Genomic DNA, 20,878 nt, shown 5'->3' with positions numbered 1-20,878 from the left:
TAAGTGATTACTTTTACTCGTTGTTTGGATGAAGAGAATTTGAGATGAAAGAAGTCTAAAATAAAATAAAATTTTAAATTATTTGGAAGAGAAGTGGAAGATGAGAGAAAAAACATACTCGAGTCCATGATTAAAAAACTTTCTTCATGGATAAAGAGATTTTGTAAAAACTATAAAAATTGCACTACTATATTTTCCTGCAAATTAATATTTATAGAAATTTTTTACGAATTTTTTACAATAATAATTTTACAAAAAAATTTTACGAATTTATTTACAAAAAATAATTTAAAGATATTTCTTACAAATTTTTTTATGAAAAATAATCAATATATTTTTGCAAATTTTGCTACAATTTTAATGATCGTAGAAATTTTTTATCATGGTAAAAATTTGTAAAAAATATTGTATTAATTTTATTTTGTTTCTCGTAGATTTTCTTGAAAAAATAAATTTGCAAGAAATATTTACTAAATGGTAGAAAAATTTTGCAGGTAATTTTTCCTACGAATTTTCCTGCCAATTTTAATTCGTGGGAAAAATTAAAAAAATATATAAATTTATAAGTTTAATATTTGAAAAAAAACTTCAAGTCTTGCATCGATTAAAAATAAAACAATTAAAGAGTATATAAGTTGGGGCAACACTTATCTTACAAGTTGATTTGTATGGTAGAGTGTTAGGCTTATAATTTATAATCTTAGAGTTTAAAAGATTATGTATCACATGTTGGAGGCGTGGAAACAAATGTTTCGCATAAATTCATTGTGAGCATTTGAAAGTTAAATAATTATTGATAGAATTTATAGTAATTTCTATGATTTTTTTCGTAAAAAATATTCTCGTAGAGTTTCTTGCAAGAAAAATTCGCAGGAAACTTTCTTGCGAATTTTTTGTTTGCAGGAAACTTTCCTGCGAATTTTTTTCGCAAGAAATTTTGCAGGAAAATTTCTTGTGAACTTTAAAATTCGCATAAATATATTATCCACGAAGGTATTACATACAGATAAATTTCGCAGAAAAACTCATAGGAATAATGTTTACTGCGGACTTTAATACAAAATTCATAAGAAAAGTCGTATGTATTAAGAAAAATTCTAGTAGTGTTATGAGACAAAAAAAAATATCTATATCTCTTTATATATATTTCTTTTAATTCAAACATTCTAAAAATTTATTCATTTTCTATTCATTACAATATAATTAAAGGTCAATCAAAATTATATAATTAAAATAATAAAAATTAATTAAAAAAAGATGAAAATTTTAAAATAAGAAAATTTAAATTTTGTAATTCAACCTATTAATATATATTAATCATCAAGCCAAATGCTATGGTTTATAGACAATCTTTGTTAAGATTGGAATACTCTTTGCTATTGACATTGGACAGGGTGATTACGGAGTCACGTGAGTAGATTGAGTCAAAGAAAAAAAATTTAATTGCTTAACTTAAGTGAGTTGGATAAAGATTAACGACTTATATCGATATAGTGTGTTCAACATAATTTTTTTAATGTTAAAATAATATATTTGATTAATAAAAACTATATTTTAAAATACTGTAAGAATTATATTCAAAAAAAGTTAAATTAATCTGATAAATATGGATTGGATCAAAACATTGGCTGTAAAATTGTTTTCTTTTTTCAAAAATTTTCATAGTATTTCTAAATTTTTAAATCATAGAGTTTAACACAAGACAATTATGTTGAATTACAGTTTCTAATACGATCAAATTCTGTTTTAGGAAATCCGATTACATAATTAAAATAGTTAATTTGGAACTGGATTAGTGGAATTGATAAGTTAAAAGTAAATCCATAATGAGTGAAACCATGCATATATATATATATATATATATATATATATATATATATATAATAATTAAAGGTGCTTACTGCTTAGGCTTAGGTTAGAGTAGATGTGACAAATAGATAGCACGTGCATTGTATTAATTAATTTATAATGGTTGCTGAAACGCAAACTATGTTGAGTTCTGCCATGTTCTTATTGTTTTAGTAAAGAGGAAAAAGATGGTTAAGCATGTGAGCACTGTCTCATGTTAAATACGGATCTGCAGAAAATGTGATGTTTCAGTAGAAATGCTCTTCAATTTCTAAGGTAAACGCAGAATCAAGATCTGAATCCCACTCATCTCAGAACAAACAAATTCCTACATGCTTCCAACACTTCTACATTTTTCTTTTTATATTTAAGATTAACTTTATTCTTCTTTTCTTTAACCATCTTGTCACTTGTTGGTACATCTTCACATTATAAATAATATTTTGCTCAGGCTTTATTTGGGATAAAAAAAAAAAAAGAAGAAGCTATTTTTTATAATTAAATTTTAAAATAAATAAATATAAAAATATATTTTAGACTTATAATGAATTATTTAAGTTGTAAAATAATAATACTTTTGTATCCTCTTAAGACGAAAACTGACTAATAATCATTTATTTTTTAGCCTTTTTGCTTTTATTTAAAGACTTGAGATCAAGAGATTGTGTATCCTATTCATAGGTCAAAGATTGACCGACTTAGTTTATATAGTTAGGTTTTCGACTGATTGTTATTTCTAAGAATTTATTAACCTTTTTTGTAATATCATCAAACTATTCATCAAAGCTAAAATATAATAAAGACAATTATAAAAGAAAAAAAAACACTTATAATGATAACAATTATATTTAAAAGATATTATTTTGATATGTCAGTTATACAATATGTATGATACATTAAGAGACAATAGTAAATACAAGTTATTAGAAATAAGAGATAAAATGATAGACAAAACAAAACGATTATATAATAGGCACGTTGAGCAAGCATAAAAGAACTCAATTGATCACTTACTCTATAAATAGTCTTCTTTCTACCAATTGAAACACTTTTAATTATTTTTTTAAATGTTTGAAATTTAATTTGAAAATTGAGATAAAAGAGAGGATAAATTGAAACATATAATTAGTTAAAAAATTAATATACATAATAAAAGAATAGTAGTTTAAGATGACTTATATAAGTGTTTATTAGTTGCAAGAATAATGTGTAAAATGCATTTCTAATTTGAAAATTGAGAAGAGAAAAAATATTAAGAATGTTTAATTCATAATTTTCATAATGTTTAGAAATAATGTAGTTACACAAAAAAAAAATGCATTTGAAAATTGAGAAGAGAAAGAATGTTAAGAATGTTTAATTCTAATTCATAATGTTAGAAATAATGTACTTACAGAAAAAAAATGTAGAAGAATGAATACACTTACTCAATATTGGGGAAGTCTTGACAAGAAATGAAATGCCATATGCATAGGACATATGTAAAAAAAATAATAATAATTGAAATTTGGTTTAAAAGAGATGCAAAGAGAGCGATTGTATTATGTTTATGCATATAAAATTCTAAACTAAAAGCATAAACCTCTACTTCCTTTAACGCTGTGACTTTTTTTTTTTTTTTTTAATTACGTGATTGAGAATAGTTATAAGAGGAACTAAATTTGATTTCTGGCAAAGATTTAATTAAATTAATATTGTATCCTTTTCTATGAATTGTTTTTTTAAAATGTATTTAAAGTTGTTTATGATAATTTAGCAACTAAATAAAGATGTACTATGAGTTAATATTATATTTATCTTTATCATTATTAAATTTAAAAATTACAAATAAAATTACCAATACAAATTATTATAGTTATTTCTATTATAATTATTATTACTTTATTATCATTATTATCGTTATTATTGTTATTATTGTTATTATTGTTATCACTACTACAACTATTGATGATATTGTTATCGTGATAAAAGTGATAGTAACAATGATAATAATAATAATAATAGAAGTAATGACAATAATAATACCAATAACAGTGATAATAAAGATAATTATGATAGTAATGACAATAATAATAATAATTATCAAAATAATTATAATATAAATAATTATAATAATAATTATATGAGGTAATTTTATTTGTAATTTTTTTAATTTGAATTATCTATTTTACTTTAGTAATTATTATTAATTATTTTTATAGAATATACATGAACATGTCGAGAATTTGTTAAATATAATCAAAGTTCCACTAATAAACTTTTTTTTAAAATGATAAAAAAAAAGAGTAATTAAAATAAAATAAACAATATCTTATTAATATGAAAAAAGATATCATTTTATTGTAAAAATTGTATAAATACTTAGAATATAATTAAATTCTATATACCACTATTAAATAAAAAAAAATTATAAGAATTGAAATTTAAAATAAACAATATTTAATCTATATGAAGAAATATGTTATGAAATCTTGGGTGAAAACATGATTACATCCTAAATCCAAATCAGACTTCACAAGTGGGAAAAGAAAAAACATTGAGTGGAACGTGATTATAACAGATTTCAGCATGAAAGTGGTATTAGGATCGAAGGACAAAAGAGGTGTGCATATGTATGCATGTTAGTTAATATATATATATATAGAGAGAGAAATGAAAGAAGAAAAGTAAAAAAAAGAAAAAAGAAAGAGGAAGTGCAGAAGAGGGGTCAGGCCTGCATATGCATGTCTGGTTTTCTACGTTTCCGAAATGAAAAAAGGTCAAATAGTGAGTGGGGGGTTTCTGGGGTCTGAGTCTGAGTCTGAGGTAAAGGAACAGAAAAAGTAAAAGAGTTTAGTAGCAGTAAAAGCTCCCACCGTACATTCTTCTCAGATACCCATTGGCTTCACACACCAACTCTTAAAACCCTCTTATACAATAATACCAATAATAACTATTTCCTCTTTTGTTTTTAGGACTCTTCTCTCTCCCTTTAGTTTATGGATTTCCGTAGACCTGTCAGAGACAAGGGCTGCCACAGAGACAGCTTAGCTGCAGTACCCTAACAGTAGAGAGAGAATGCATCAGCCATCACCATGCTGCACTGCACTGCACTGCACCACTCTAATCACTAATCACAACCATTAGTTTTTTTTATTCATCTACACAAGATTCTGTAACCCCATGGTCCCTCAAATAAATATACCTACTCTACTCTCCAAGCCCTATTCTAATATTAATACTATTAGCCCACAAACACTCCACTCTCTTTCACATACAATAAATAAATAAATAATAAAATATCTCCTCCATCTTAATCTTATCATATATTTATCTCCTTCAGTCTTGTAATTATCATTTAATCTAACAAGTTTTTACACTCATAAAAGTAAAACATCAACTTTCTGCTAAATAATCTTTTCTATAATACGTCAAATGTCATATTTCAGTTTCTCTTCTATTACATAAAAAAAAATAATACTATTATTTTCATTACACTTATTTTATATATATGTATGTATATGTATATATATCTTGGTCTTTGGTTTGGTCTTCTATTTTCCTCTTCTACTACCTACTTGCTTGATGATGAATGGAAGGAACAGGTTCCCCTTTACCCCATCACAGTGGCAAGAGCTGGAGCACCAAGCTCTTATCTACAAGTACATGGCTTCAGGTATTACCATTCCACCTGATCTTCTCTTCACCATAAAAAGGAGCTACTTTGATTCCCCTCTGTCCTCAAGGCTTTTGCCTAGCCAGCCACAGCACTGTGAGTTTTTCTTTTTTCCTCTTTCTGTGTCTCTCTTTTTCTGTGTCACTGTGTGAGAGTGCAAATCTTTGACAAAAGGAGTTTCTTTGTTTGTTTGGCACAGTTGGATGGAACTACCTGCAGATGGGTTTGGGGAGAAAAATAGACCCTGAGCCAGGTAGGTGTAGAAGAACTGATGGCAAGAAATGGAGGTGCTCAAAGGAGGCATATCCTGATTCTAAGTACTGTGAGAGGCACATGCACAGAGGGAAAAATCGTTCAAGAAAGCCTGTGGAAGTTTTGAAAACAACAGCATCAACAACAACATCAAACACAAATGCTGCATCAACACATGCAATCTCATCAATCACCAAAAACAGTAACACCCTTTCACCTCTTGCATCATCTGAAACACACCAACACTCTTGCTATGGCTCCTTTCTCTACCACCACCCTCCATCAAGGTCCTCTGGCATTGGCTTGTCATTTGAAGACAACAACAGTACTCCCTTGTTCCTTGACACTGGCTCTTGCTCTCAGTCCAACACAGACTGCAGGTTTGTCTCAAAACCAAGCTTTTATTTATCAGGCAAGCGATAAACACAGTACAGTGAGCCAGATTAGTCTCTGACCGAAAGGCCCAATACTGTGAATGAGATTAGTCTATTGTTCATAGTTATAGTATGGTGAATAAGATTTATCTCTAGTCAATAGGCACTCTAAAATACTGTGAATTTTCTGAATGAAATTAGTCTTTTGTGGATAGACAAAGTACTGTAAATAAGATTAGTTTACCCACAATATCGTGAACGAGATTAGTTTGTGGTCTGGTCTTGTCTAGTGAGTTCGAATACTAGTCTTAGAACTAAAATGCTCTTGTGATAGACACCTTCTTCAAGTTTTATTGATTGTTTGTTTTTGTTTTTTTCTTGTGAAAAAGGAGCAGGTATGTTTATGGAGAGAAAGAAGAGGTGGATGAGCATGCTTTCTTCACTGAGCCATGTGGTGTTATGAAAAGCTTCTCTGCTTCCTCTATGGATGAGCCTTGGCAACTAGCACCGTTGACTATGAGTTCCTCATCTTCTTCTTCCAAACAGAGGAGTTCCTTTGGCTTGTCCAATGATTACTCGTGCTTGCAACTTCAGAGCCACTCAAAGCAACAAGAGCAACAAGATCAGGGTAATTGCTACATGCTAAGTGGTCAACGCGGGAAAGAAGAACCTCAGAAAACCGTTCATCGCTTCTTTGATGAATGGCCCCACAAAGGAAGAGAAGCCTCTTGGCTTGATTTGGATGATAAATCTTCCACAACCCAACTTTCAATCTCCATTCCCACTTCTCATGATTTTCCAACCTTCAGCTCAAGAACTCACCATGGTAATTGCCAATTTAACTTCCACATTCTTGCCAATTACTTTGGTTCTTCCTTATTTCAGATGAAGAAAATAAAAAAAAGAAAATTATGTTCCCCATAAGTTGTTAACTTCACTTTAATTTTTACAAAAGTGAGGTACTCAAAAGTTGAATTTTACTTGTGCAAAAAATTTAGTTCATTTGATCTTCTCATTTTCACTTGAAGTTAGGTGCTGGCATGATGATAACTTGGCATCTTTGTGTTTTGCAGATGGTTGAGCCTAGATTTGAATAATGGGTCCTTGTATTGTACGGAATCAGAGGCCAAAAATGTAGCTATAAGGTGGGGTTAAGATGCTTTGGGGTCTTCTTTGAACCACACCCTCTTCTTTTTCTTCTGCCATAAAGGCACTTGAAAGGGATTTGTGTCTCCCATGGAGAGATCTAATGTGTAATCCTATTCCTGTATGCTAATGCTAATGCTGCTTTCTTAGTGTCACAAAGCCTAAGATTTTTCAGTGCTTGAACTAACACTCAGTTGCACATGTTTGTATTTTTGGTTCATCATTTTGTGCTTCATAGCAACTGTGTGATGAAATTGTTGCTCCATGACCCACAAGATTTGATTGTTTGTCCCTTGTGAATTGCCTAGAACCCTCTTTGTAATCACTGGCCATTAAAGTTAAAACCAAAGAAAGCTTATTGATTTCTTTCACTTTTTGCTACAAATGGAAAATTTATATTCATGGCTAAGAAGGAAGTGTGCATGTATTTACGTAATAAGGGGAAACACCGTTGGCCATGAAACAAACAAGGTGTGCCCAAAGTGTTTTCTTATCACTATTTTGCATTTCTATTGCACAACCCAACTTTGTTTTGTTTTTTTTCACTTCCGTAAATTCTTAGTCTCGAAGTTTCAGGTGACTATACTAAAAATCTGCATAATTCAAAAACACTAAAAATCTGCTTAATTCAAAAACGTTGAATATTATTATACCACTAGGGATTGCATTACCATTTACTAGCATATATGCTTTTGATCAGATGAGGATTGTCCCACGAGCATCATCATAATATAATAGATACGTGGCAAAGATAGAAAATGTTAGTTCCGCACACGACACCTACATTTTTTAGAAAATGTTAGTTCCGCACACGACACCTACATTTTTTTTGTCGAACATACTTTGAATAAATTCTTTAAAAGAATTGGTGGCAGATGTATAATTAGTGTCTTAGATCCTAAAATTTTATCTTTATCTTTCACAAATGTCGATTTTATTAATTTTTTTGAACTGATATGTTCAATATTATATATATATATATAGCCCAATCACACACTCAATTTATTCATTTTTCTTTGCAGAGTTCCCTTCAACCAATCAAATATGTAAATTTTTTTTTTTTGAATTGAAGGGAAATATTCAAATACGTCTTATTTGTTTGAATTTGAGAAAAAATATACTTGAAATAAAAAAATTATAGTAGAGCCTTTCTACTAATATATATGACTCTTTTTTTTCTTTAGAAAATCTAATACTATAGCTCAAGTTTTAAGCACATCAATTAAACTTTTTAGTAGAAAATAATTTTAATTGGTGAGCTTAAAACTAGAATATTAGTAGTCTTATAGAGAAAATAAAGACACTAGAAGTGGGGATGGGGATGAATTATGTGAATCGAAATCTTAACATTTTTTTAAACGATAAAGTAATAATAAGACCTTTTGGGTGTACACAAAAAGTTAAGAGAAATAACATATAATTTTTTTTTATATTAGTTCACCTCAGTTATTAATATTACGTACAATTTTTTATTTATTTATCAATTTAATCAAGTCCAACTATCTTTTATAAAGATATAGGTATTTTTTCACAAATTTTTGGCTCAACCTAAGTATTCTTTGACTTGTCTCTTAAAGCAATTATCCAAGTATTTTTTCAACACAAAGTCTCTACAGGCTTCAACAACTAAGTATTTTTATTATACTCAAGCCTTTTCAGGTTCAAAGCAATAACACAAAGTTAAAGCTAAGAAATCACTATGTTGTTTCATTTTACTATCAAGACGTGATACAATCAATTAAGTACAAAGTTTTTTTTTATATAAAGAATGTAATGAATTTTACAAATGATATTCTATATATGATTTTTTGCGTGTGTGTCTCTCTCTTTGTATATTTTTTTCTAAATCTTCAAGCTTCTTTATATAGGCACTTCATGAAAATGACCATTGTAAATCCATGAGTGTCTCTTACGGACTTGTTTCGCTTGTCTTTATTTTCGTTCCTTGTGGAAGGAAGTGTTTATTGATGCATTAAAAGCGAACATTAAATGTGTTTCACCAAATTATCACTTTTTATCTAATTAAAGTTGTTTATCTCCTTTAGGGTACCAAAAGAGAGGAACAAATGCGTGTGTTAGTCATAAATAATTTTTGCGTGCTTTAGGAGATTTGCCAATCTTTTTTCTTTTTTTTACGAAAAGCATTTTTGTGTTTTTTTTCAAAGTGTGAGTATCAAAAAGGCTTTTTATTCCTTTTGATCTGTTAAGGAATAACATAGATAATGATGATTTGGTTATAAGACATCATAAATGATACATAATAAATGATTTTTTCTTACGGACAAAATGATTTGGTTGATAGACTTAATGCCAAAACAACCAATGGTGTTATCACTACTTGTAACATTGTTAAAAAAAAAAAAAAAGGCTGATTCAGTAGCCCAGAACGGGCCGTTCCCAAACTGGAACGGGCCGTTCCAAGCTACTGAATTGAACTACATATTGTAGTTGAGAACGGGCCATTCTGGGAAGGAGAACAGACCGTTCTGGAGGGAGAACGGACCGTTCTGGAGGGAGAACGGGCCGTTCCGGAGGGAGAACGGGCCGTTCCAGATGAGTCCCGGAACGGGCCGTTCTGATTTCAGAACCGGCCGTTCTGGGCGTTAATTTTGTGCGTGATTTGGGAGTTCGGAACGGGCCGTTCTGGGCCAATCCGAAAGTCTATAAATAGGGGGTTGGGGGCCTTCAGGAGTTTTGGAGTTTTTAGAGAGAAGTTTTAGAGAGAAGGTCTCTGGGTCAGTGAGCTCCTTTCTCTCCCAAATTTCTCTGTTTGACTCCTTTTCTCCTCTAGATCACTAACTCCTTCTGACTTTTCTTGAAATTCAGATTAGAAAGCTTGTTTTGGGAGGACTGAAGTTTCGAGTTGAGCCTCGAGGGGAAATTCTACTTTTGTTCAGTCTTTGGCTATCTGAGCCAATCTTCAGGTAAGGGAAGCTAGAATGTTTGTTATTTAAGTTGCATGTGAGTTTAGAAACTCAATTGATGCATGAAAGTTGAGGATCCATGGCTGGATCGGAGAATTCGCTAATTGTTCAAAGTCTTGGAAAAAATGGGGTTTCTGGTGAATTTGATGCATCAGATGGGTGCATGTTGATTCTAGGTTTATTTAAGTTGTATGGAGCCTATGCATTGTATTTTGTGTTTGCATGTGGCTGGATTTGTTGGTGTGGATGAGAGTTTGTGAACTCTGTTATTGGAATTTAGGCCGGGCGCAGGTTGAATGCGCTAGGCGTGGATGAGTCTTGGGACTCTCAGGCTGGGATTAGGCTGGGCGAGCTCAGGCTACGCTGAGCGTGAATAAGTTTATGAATGAATTGATGCTTATGCATGTTTAAAGTTGAAGTTTTAGATCATGTATGTATGATATATGATGTATGGTGAGATGTGATTCATATGTATGCTTTGTGATGATACGTATGAATGTTTGAATATGATATGACATGCGTATATGTTCATATGAGTATGATTGTTGATCATAATGGTGGGCAGACCATTATGATGTATGATGCATTATTGCATGTGATGTATTATGACATGTGTATGATTGTTGATCATAATGGTGGGCAGACCATTATGATGTATGATGCATTATTGCATGTGATGTCTTATGACATGTGTATGATTGTTGATCATGATGGTGGGCAGACCATTATGATGTATGATGCATTATTGCATGTGATGTCTTATGACATGTGTATGATTGTTGATCATGATGGTGGGCAGACCATTATGATGTATGATGCATGATTGCATGTGATGCCTATGGCATGAGTCTAGCCTAGGACTTGAGGAGAGGAAAAATATTTTCGAACTGGAAGAGCTCACATAGAGTCTCTTGAGAGTGGTGCTTGGATAGGCCACTGATATATGAGAGTGGTGCTCTGGGAGGCCACTAGATTTGGGAGAGTGGTGCTCAGATAGGCCACTGGGTTGGGTGAGTCTCCTCTAAGTCCTTAGCTAGTGTTGGAGCGGGGTATGAGGTCGAGGGTTATTCCCTTAACCAAGTACTCGGGAAGGTGCGTGGATCCTTGCGGATAGTCGGTGGGTGAACTCCACAATTGACTTGGTTAATGCATGCCAAGGTCGTGGTAAGCCCGTACCCAGCTGTGCTATACCTGACGGTGGATCTAGACTTCCAAGTGTGTAAGTGACATCATCCGAGTAAACCCGAGGGAGGATTATATCCTGTTTAGCTGTGACCGAGCGGGCACTTTGGGCGTGAAAACGGTTGGGGTGGTTTCGGTAGGATGGAATGTCACTTATACAGCTCTATTGTTATGGAGATCTCCTAGGTGTATGCGTGACGACGCATTAGATGATTGATATGCATTGATATCTGTCATGAGATGTATTTATTGCATGATTATTAATATGATGAAGTGTGGTGTTTGACTTCATGATTGGTGGATTGTATTTTATGCATGAGTAGTATTGGATAGAGTGTATGGTGTGACTCTATGAATACGATTGTGTAGTATAGATTATTATGATTCATTTGTGAATTCTAGCTTACCCTTCTGTTTCCATGTGGTGGAACTGCGATGATCATACTTGGTATGGGAGCAGGTCAGGGCTAGCTTGGAGTCGAGGTGACCGCTGCGAGACGGGGAGTTTGATCCTCGTGTTAGGGTTACCATTTTGGGTAGCGATTTTTTTCTGTTTGACCGGCACTAGGAAATATTATTTTTGGGATGACTGTACATATATGGCATTTTATTTTGTATTTAAAGAATTTGGTTATTTTTATTCTTATCTATACCTGTATGTATGAGCTATCCAATTTAATATTTTTCTTAGTTCACTAGTAGTAGTGCGATTCCACTAAGTGTAGAGACCATGGCGGGTCGTTACACTTTTATGGTATCAGAGCCGGTCGAGTCTGTTAGGATGCTCTGTGGGGAGTGATCCTTCTATGTTTCTGTTGTGTCATATCTTTGATATGTGTTAATTTTGGTGAGTTGTAGTGGTAAAGTGTTAGTAAAAGAATGTTTGAATTCTTTTAGTATGGTGAGGTCTCAGTTTGATCATATCGCTAGAACTATGGAGATGATGGCCATAGTGATGCAATAGTAAATTCTTACTTTGCTCAGATGGAGGTGAGTAGAGCTGCGGTTGAGGCAGCTATATCGGTGGTCTCTCAGGCAGAGTTCAGGAGATGTTAGCTTCTTCAGTTCAAGGGGGATTCAGATCTTGATGTGGCATATTAGTGGTTGTGTGAGATGGAGAAGATCTTCAGTATTTTGAGATCTTCTGAGGAAAGGAAGTTGGCCTATGCAATATGTATACTGGCAGGTGAGGCTGAGTACTGGTGGAGAGACACCAAACAAATGTTAGAGAATAGGAGTGTACCTGTTGATAGGGATTGCATTAAGAGAGCCTGTCTGTTCTAGATTATGCTATGAGGTTTGAGCATTTAACTCGTTTCTACTCTCAGGCCATATTTGAGGCTTAGAGATGTAGAAAGTTTGCAGAGGGATTGAGGCACGAGCTGAAGAGGGTCATAGTCCCTATGTCCATAGTGGAGTTTCCTGCCTTGGTTGAGAAGGCAAAGACTGTTGAGAGTTTGGAGGGTGGTAGTAGCAGTGGTAAGGCTGCTAGAGTTCAGGAGGGGAAGCCAGTAGAGGGGACCCTATGACAGACCTGTACAGTCTCAGAGAGGAGCTGTTAGTAGGGGACCTCGACCTGTTACTTCTCAGGGCGGAGCACAGTTGGTGCGGTGCTACAGATGTGAAAGAGCACATATGGTTAGAGATTGTTCTCATCCGGGGAATGTTTGCTTCAGATGTGGTAGGCCAGGCCACATCTCTAGAGATTGTCAGACACCGCCGACTTCATCTGGGAGTGCCCCGAGGCCACCCAGACCTACAACTACGGGGAGAGTGTTTACATTATCAGGTGCATAGGCTTCCACTTCATCAGACTTGGTGAAGGGGAAATGGAAGGCAGCAGGTGAGGATGTTTTATTTTTGTTCGATTCTGGTGCCACACATTCATTTATTTTTGTTGATTGTGTGGGGAGATTGGGTTGTTGGTGTCTGTAAGGCACATTGTTTTGTATGTATCTACTCTGGCTTCAATTTCTTTGATGACATTGGAGATGTGTGTGAGATTCCTAATAGAGGTGTTTTGATAGGAGGTTCTGAGTGAACCTGATTGGGTTGCTCATGATAGATATTAACATAATCTTAGGGATGGATTGGTTATCTGCCCATCACATCCTTATAGATTGTGCTCGGAGAAGATTGGTATTTCCTCAGTTGGAAGATGAGGTGTTGTTGTCAGCGGGTCAGGCTGAGTAGTTGATGAAAGATGGAGCTGAGTGCTTCATGTTGTTTGTCGTTTTGAATGATTGAGATGGAGAGGGCCATCACTGAGATTGAAATTGTCAGTGAGTTTCCTTAGGTGTTCCCAGATGATGTGCCGGGATTGTTACCTATGCGTGATGTTGTATTTAGCATTGACCTGGTATTGGGTGCAAGATCGGTATCAGTGGCTTCTTATAGGATGGTTCAAGCTAAGTTGGTAAAGCTGAAGAAACAGATTGAGGATTTGTTGGAGAAATAGTAGTGAGGTCCAATGTTTCTCCTTGGGGTGCCTTGGTACTGTTAGTAGAGAAAGATGGTGGGGCCCGTTTGTGTGATTATCGGCAATCGGCAACTGAATAAATTGACGATAAGGAATAGGTATCCACTTTTGAGAATTGATGAGTTGATGGATCAACTGAGAGGAGCTTCGATGTTTTGATGATATATTGGTGTATTCTAGATCTTTGGAGGATCACTATGAGCATTTGAGGTTGGTTTTACAGGTACTGAGAGAGAGGTAGTTGTATGTCAAGCTGTCCAAGGGTGAGTTTTGACTGTCTCAGGTGAGATTTGGGGCATGTGATATCGGCAGAGGGGATGGTAGTGGATCGAGCCAAGGTGGAGGCTGTGATTCAGTGGGAGCGTCCGAGGATTGTTACGGAGATTAGGAGTTTTGTTGGGTTAACGGGTTACTATCAGAGATTTATAGAAGAGTTTCTCTCGAATAGTAATGCCTTTGACTTAACTGACTTGGAAAGATCAGCTTTTAGTTTGGATGGACGCTTGTGAGCAGAGTTTTTAGGAATTGAAGGAGTGATTGACTACTTCTCCAGTTTTGGTGTTACCTGACACTGGTGAGTATTTTGATATGTTTTTGTGATGCTTTTCACCAGGGGTTGGGCTGTGTGTTGATACAGGAATGAAGAACAGTAGTGTATGCTTCGAGGCAACATAAGACTCATGAGAGGAATTATCCTACTCATGATTTGGAGCTTGCAGCTATGGTGTTTGCCTTGAAGTCGTGGAGGCACTATCTGTATGATACGAGATTCAATGTATTTAGTGATAAAAAGGAGTTTGAATATGAGGCAGAGGAGGTGGATGGAATTCCTAAAGGATTTTGATTTCAAAGTTGATGTATATCCTGGAAAGGCGAGTGTGGTAGCAGATGTATTGAGTAGGAAATTCATTCATATGTCGGTTATGTTGATTAAGGACTTGGAGCTGATTGAGTAGTTTAGAGATTTGAGACTAGAAGTGGAGGTTGTCCAAGATCACATTAGTTGCGGTATGATCACCATAACTAATGAGTTCTTGAGACAGGTGGGAACTAAGCAATTACAAGATCTAAAATTGTTGAGGATTTTGGGATTGCTTGGTATTAAGAGGGCAGTTGTTTTTGAGCTTAGTGCTGATGGAGATTCTCGAGTGGAAGTGTGATAGTGTCACTAAGGACTTTGTGGTTGGGTTGCCTAGGACAGCTAGGAACATTGACTCTATCTGGGTGATTGTTGATAGGTTGACAATTGTGCGCACTTTCTTCCTGTCAAGAGGTGGTCCTTGGAGAGGCTTGCACAGTTGTATATTAGAGAGATAGTACAGTTGCATGAAGTGCCTTCCAGTATTATCTCTGACAGAGATCCAAGGTTTACTTTCAGGTTGGCATACTCTGCATCAAGTTTTGGGGACGAGGTTGAGGTTGAGCTTTGCTTATCATCCACAGATAGATGGTCAGTCGGAGAGGACAATTCAGTCAATGGAGGATCTCTTGAGAGCTTATGTGTTGGATCATCTGGGTAGCTGGGAAGAGGTGTTACCATTGGTAAAGTTTATTTATAATAACAGTTATCACTTAATTATTGGCATGACACTTTTTGAGGCTTTATATGGCAGGAGGTGTAGGACTCCATTATGTTGGTATCAAGAGGGTGAGCCAGTAGTGGTTGGTCCAGAGTTAGTTCTTCAGACTACTGAGATGGTGAGATAAATTCAGCAAAGGTTGAGGGCTACCCAGAGTTGATGAAAGTCCTATGTTGATAGGAGGAGGAGACCTCTAGATTTGATGAGGGAGAGCATGTGTTTCACATTTTATAGTTGAGGAAGTAAATCCCAGATCTGAGTCAAGTGGTAGAGATGGATGAGGTGCAAGTTAGAGAGAACTTGACCTATGAGAAGAAACCGGTAGTTGTGGTTGATCACAAGTTGAAGAAGCTTTGTGGCAAATCCATCAGCTTGGTGAGAATTGTTTGGGATGCAGTTACTGGTGAGGTTACCTGGGAGGTGGAGAGTCAATTCAAGGAGCAGTATCCATTCTTCTCTTCAGGTAGACCTATTTTCGGGGACGAAAATTCCTATTTGTTGGGGAGTATTGTAACATTGTTAAAAAAAAAAAAAAAAAAAAAAAAAAAAGAGGCTGATTCAGTAGCCCAGAACGGGCCGTTCCCAAACTGGAACGGGCCGTTCCAAGCTACTGAATTGAACTACATATTGTAGTTGAGAACGGACCGTTCTGGAGGGAGAACGGACCGTTCTGGAGGGAGAACGGGCCGTTCCGGAGGGAGAACGGGCCGTTCCGGATGAGTCCCGGAACGGGCCATTCTGATTTCAGAACTCGCCGTTCTGGGCGTTAATTTTGTGCGTGATTTGGGAGTTCGGAACGGGCCGTTCCGAACTCAGTACGGGCCGTTCTGGGCCAATCCGAAAGTCTATAAATAGGGGGTTGGGGGCCTTCAGGAGTTTTGGAGTTTTTAGAGAGAAGTTTTAGAGAGAAGGTCTCTAGGTCAGTGAGCTCCTTTCTCTCCCAAATTTCTCTGTTTGACTCCTTTTCTCCTCTAGATCACTAACTCCTTCTGACTTTTCTTGAAATTCAGATTAGAAAGCTTGTTTTGGGAGGACTGAAGTTCCGAGTTGAGCCTTGTCGCCACCCGCCGAAACGGACGTTGGCATTCGCGACGATGGTTGGACTCTTTTTAAAGTTTTGGAAAATGTTGGTTTGTTAGAACGACTTATTCTCAAACTAAGACCTCATCGAGCTAACAATTTTATTTAAATGACTCTCACCAATCCATGTTAATCCCAAGCGGGACCCTCCATGGATTAGTGGTTTTCGTAAAAAGAAGGGTTCTTGGAGTCGCCACCAATATTTTACTCAAAACATTGGAAAAAGATATAAGGCAATTGATTTTCATAAATCAACCTTGGCCATTACAACCAGAGTCGGGTAAGGGAGTCGATTACGTGCGAGGAAGGTGTTAGCACCCCACAACGCCCCTTTCGGGTTTCCTATGACGGATTATTTCATAAATAACAATGTAAAATTACTAGATTACCCCTATTTATTAGAAACGATTATAGATAAAATATTTACATGATGAAAGCTCTAAACATGCAATGCGACAATCAAAAATCAATAAAAGCGGTAAAAGAAAGGATTTAGAAAGAAACCTCCGAAGTGGGCTTTTATATATATCAGAACAACGTTATGAGGCTTTTTGGCGCTCCTTCCCACTACACGTCCGCTCGCTCCTTTCCCCGAAAGACAAATTTTTACTATGGAAATCAAAGAGATTTCCCTTCGACTTGTTCGAATCTCAAGCTAATGGCTCATGACTCAAGAACTTCGTCGGATCGGCTCCCGGAGAGATATCTAGGGCAGAGAAAAGCTCAAAAACCCAAGAATACTCAGTAGGAGAGTTGAGGAATGTGTAAAAAGTGTGGAAGGACGTGCAAATGGCGTCCTATTTATAGGATTGAGGCGCAATACGGCCTGGGAGGTCAATACGGCCCGTACTGAGTTTTTGAACTACAGTACGGCCGTATTGAATTTGGTACGGCTCGTACTGAAGTTTTTTGAACTACAGTACGGCCGTATTGAATTTGGTACGGCCGTACTGAAGTTCAAAAACTTCAGTACGGCCGTATTGAGTTCACTACGGCCGTATTGCAGTTCAAATGGCTCAGTACGGCCGTACTGAACCTCTGGGAGGGTGTATTGAGCTCCAATCCTCGCACACCCTTATTCTAAGCTACTCTAAGACTTCTAGACCTACAAAGAATCATCCTAGGGTCTTCTAGGAGTCCTTCCGGCTGACTTTCCTTCGGTCTTCGAGAGTCTTTGAGTCTTATTTCCGACCCGGACAATTTTAGGGGTCTACAGCTGCCCCCCCTTTACTTAGTCAAACGGCTTTTTGGTGTACCGGTTGATAAGTAAAGGAGTTGACCCAATTGTCCGGGGAACAGGCCACCCTTCCGACTTGTAGTGTCTTCAGGTGGGAAAACTGTTGAGTAGCCTCTCCAGGTTGAGTATTAGTCGTCGCCTCTCCAAGCTCGTTGCATACCTCGGTGTTTCTGACAACCTCGGTAGCGTGAGTTTGCCCTCTCCAGGGTCTTCATGCCTCCATGTTTCTGACGATGTTAGCAGCTGCATACCTCCGTGTTTCTGACGACGGGGTAGCTGAGTATTAGTCGTCGCCTCTCCAGGCTCGTGCATACCTTGGTGTTTCTGACAACCTCGGCAGCTGCATACCTCCGTGTTTCTGACGACGGGGTAGCTGAGTATTAGTCGTCGCCTCTCCAGGCTCGTTGCATACCTCAGTGTTTCTGATCACTTTGGCAGCTTGAGTTTGCCCTCTCCAGGCTCGTTGCATACCTTGGTGTTTTTGACAACCTCGGTAGCTGCATACCTCCGTGTTTCTGACGACGGGGTAGCTGAGTATTAGTCGTCGCCTCTCCAGGCTCGTTGCATACCTTGGTGTTTCTGACAACCTCGGCAGCTGCATACCTCCGTGTTTCTGACGACGTCGGTAGCTGAGTATTAGTCGTCGCCTCTCCAGGCTCGTTGCATACCTTGGTGTTTCTGACAACCTCGGCAGCTGCATACCTCCGTGTTTCTGACGACGGGGTAGCTGAGTATTAGTCGTCGCCTCTCCAGGCTCGTGCATACTTCGGTGTTTCTGACAACCTCAGTAGCGTGAGTTTGCCCTCTCCAGGGTCTGCGGTTTGCCCTCCCCAGGGTTGCATACCTCCGTGCTTCTGGTCACTTTGGTAGCGTGAGTTTGCCCTCTCCAGGGATTTGAGATGATTTCGTCTCCACAGTCCACAATGCTGCTTCGACGGTTGTTTTCGATTTGGGTGCCGCTGAGGGCTGGATAACGCAGGGATCCGTCTAGGGGATGTGCAGTTACTCATAGGTTCTTGTGTCCCAACTTTCCATTGCGTAGTTGGTGCCCACTGGGGAAATTCTGATTCCTTGGGGATGTAGACACAAAGATGCTCTTTCTGATGTGAGCGGTGCCTTATGGTTGGCTGACGTCCTTTCGACGGTGGTGGAGTATCCCGGTTATCCTTATTCGGGTGACTCTTTTGATTTTATGGTTTTGTTGCCTCTGCGTAGGCTGTTATCCGCTGGGGGATTCTGTTGTGATGATTTTGATTGGCCTCTTCTGTTAGGCGGATTATCTTGACGTTCGGTGTGTATCTGAATACCGAATTCCGCTTGGGGAATGGGTATTAATCTTTTTGGATTTTCTCTTTTTGAAGGAGTGCCTCTGAGTAGGCGAATGGGAATTGAGGATCTTGTGTATCCCATAGTATTATTTAGAAAGCCTCTGCAGGCTTAGCTTCACTCGTCGCTTGAGTTGGAAAGCCATCTTCCACTGAGGAAGTCTGAGTTCTTTGACTTGGATGTTTTCGTTTGGATGATCATGCTTCCATTGAGGAATCTTGCTGATCTTGCTCTGATAGCTTTCACTGGGAATTCAGCCCAAGAGTGCGAGCTGAGATGTCTCTGGGGAGTATTATTTCGGCAAGCCTCTCCAGGCTCAGTTATTCTGTATTTTCTGAATTTTGCCTTTTCTTTCTTTTTTTTTGTCGATTTTTTGGCTTTTTCTGTACAGAAATTAAGACGCTAAAGAATTTTGGATTCAAAAGTGGAAAATTTCATTTATTAAATGTAATGAAATTTGTGCAATGGTAATGAAAGGAGTGGGGCACAGCCCGATCAATCAAATAAACAAAAAACAAGAAAAATAGCCGGTCTTCACTCCTCTGCCGGCGGATCCTGTGGAGGGTCTGGGAAGCGACGATGCAGCCAGACTGACAGGCTATCAAAATCCTGTCTCAGGGCGTCTATGCTGTGCTGAGCAGTGTCGAATCGAGCGTCGATGCTCTGCTGCAACGCGTCGAAACGAGCATCAAAGTAGGCCCTGTCCTGCTGCGAGGTGTTGGCCTCTGGCTGCGGGTCCACATCACCCGGGAGCTCGATGTTCTCGAAGAGCTCGCTGAAGGTGTCGTGGGCGGTCGCTCGTACATATTGCCTCCCTGCCCTGGCAATAATCTTCATGTTGAGCAGGGTGGCCGCATTGATGGGCTTTGGCGCCAATTCCCCCGCATCTACGCCATCGGGGCACCCCCAAGTCTCGGCGAGTCATGAAAGGAGCGTGGAGACCATAATGTACCCTCGCCGAGCGTCGCTACCCTCTCTTGCCCCCAGATTCTTTATATGCTCGAGGAAAAAGAATCCGGGGTTGGCCCTCTGTCCGGTGGCCATTTAGTAAAGAGCCAGTAGATCCTGCCGCGTCACTGACTCTGGGCTCTTCGGTCTAGCATGGATGGAGCCGGTGATCAGCTTGTGGCAAATCCGGAGCGCCGTCGGGAGCCGAGTACCCTTTACTCCAGCTTGGTAGTCCATCTGACTCGTGAGCTCTCTCCACATCTCCTTCGGGGTCAGATTATCGGGGCACTCACAGATGGCGTCCCGATATTCCAACTGATCAGCTCGCTGAAAGAAGCCAGCCTGGACGTTGAATTCGTCCAGTGTCAGGGAGCGGTATCCTCCCCTCATCCAGAAATCCACTGAGTAGACTGTCGCGCCAAAGCTGTTCGTCGACTCTGTGACGCCGACGGTAGCCAGAAATTCCTTCGTCGCAGTCGGGAAGATCTGAGGGTGGGGATCAAGGAGGAATCCCCATCCTATGGTGTTGATATAGCCTCTGACCTCATCCTCCCATTCCATTGCCCGGAGGATGGTGAAGTCGAGCACCCTCGACGACTGGAAGATGAACGACTCAAGGAACTCCAGCCTCTCTTGATGTCGCGCGGTCATTTCGAGTTGCGCGGGGACCCTCTGTCTCTTTCTTGATGACTCGGCCATTTCTCATAATTAGGGGGATCTCAGACTCACTCACAGACAAGGTATGCAGAGAGATGAGAATGCTGTGCAGAATGAGAGGGGAAAGGGACGTATTTATAGAAAAAAGTAGGTCAGTACGGCCCGTATTGAATTTAATACGGCCGTACTG

At 37.9% G+C, this 20,878-nt stretch overlaps 1 protein-coding gene across 2 annotated transcripts; it reads left to right on the top strand.

Annotated features, from left to right (window-relative positions):
* The first annotated feature begins 5,350 nt into the window (after positions 1–5,350).
* GRF6 (growth-regulating factor 6) lies at positions 5,351–7,646 on the top strand. Of its 2 annotated transcripts, none has more exons than XM_083059810.1 (4): positions 5,351–5,599; positions 5,703–6,135; positions 6,525–6,955; positions 7,203–7,646. In XM_083059810.1, exons 1-4 carry the CDS (start codon positions 5,413–5,415, stop codon positions 7,208–7,210), a joined length of 1,059 nt encoding a protein of 352 aa, XP_082915936.1. In that variant the 5' UTR covers positions 5,351–5,412; the 3' UTR covers positions 7,211–7,646. The 2 variants fall into 2 exon arrangements, with proteins under 2 accessions (XP_082915936.1, XP_020235539.1); XM_020379950.2 differs by having other exon boundaries at positions 5,358–5,599; positions 6,519–6,955.
* The last annotated feature ends 13,232 nt before the right edge of the window (positions 7,647–20,878 follow it).

Source organism: Cajanus cajan, chromosome 1 (genome assembly GCF_000230855.2).
Source record: "Cajanus cajan strain Asha chromosome 1, NIPB_CcT2T_4, whole genome shotgun sequence".
Classification (NCBI taxonomy): Eukaryota; Viridiplantae; Streptophyta; class Magnoliopsida; order Fabales; family Fabaceae; genus Cajanus; species Cajanus cajan.
The sequence above is the reverse complement of the archived record's forward strand: the minus strand, read 5'-3'. Positions and strand labels throughout refer to the sequence as shown.

What these genes read in the sequence shown, in the direction of transcription:
- GRF6 (XM_020379950.2), top strand. Translation starts at nt 5,413, where the DNA reads ATGATGAATGGAAGGAACAGGTTCCCCTTTACCCCATCACAGTGGCAA. An exon ending in GCCTAGCCAGCCACAGCACT is followed by an intron (nt 5,600 to 5,702) that starts GTGAGTTTTTCT and finishes TGTTTGGCACAG; the next exon opens with TTGGATGGAACTACCTGCAG. An exon ending in CAGTCCAACACAGACTGCAG is followed by an intron (nt 6,136 to 6,518) that starts GTTTGTCTCAAA and finishes CTTGTGAAAAAG; the next exon opens with GAGCAGGTATGTTTATGGAG.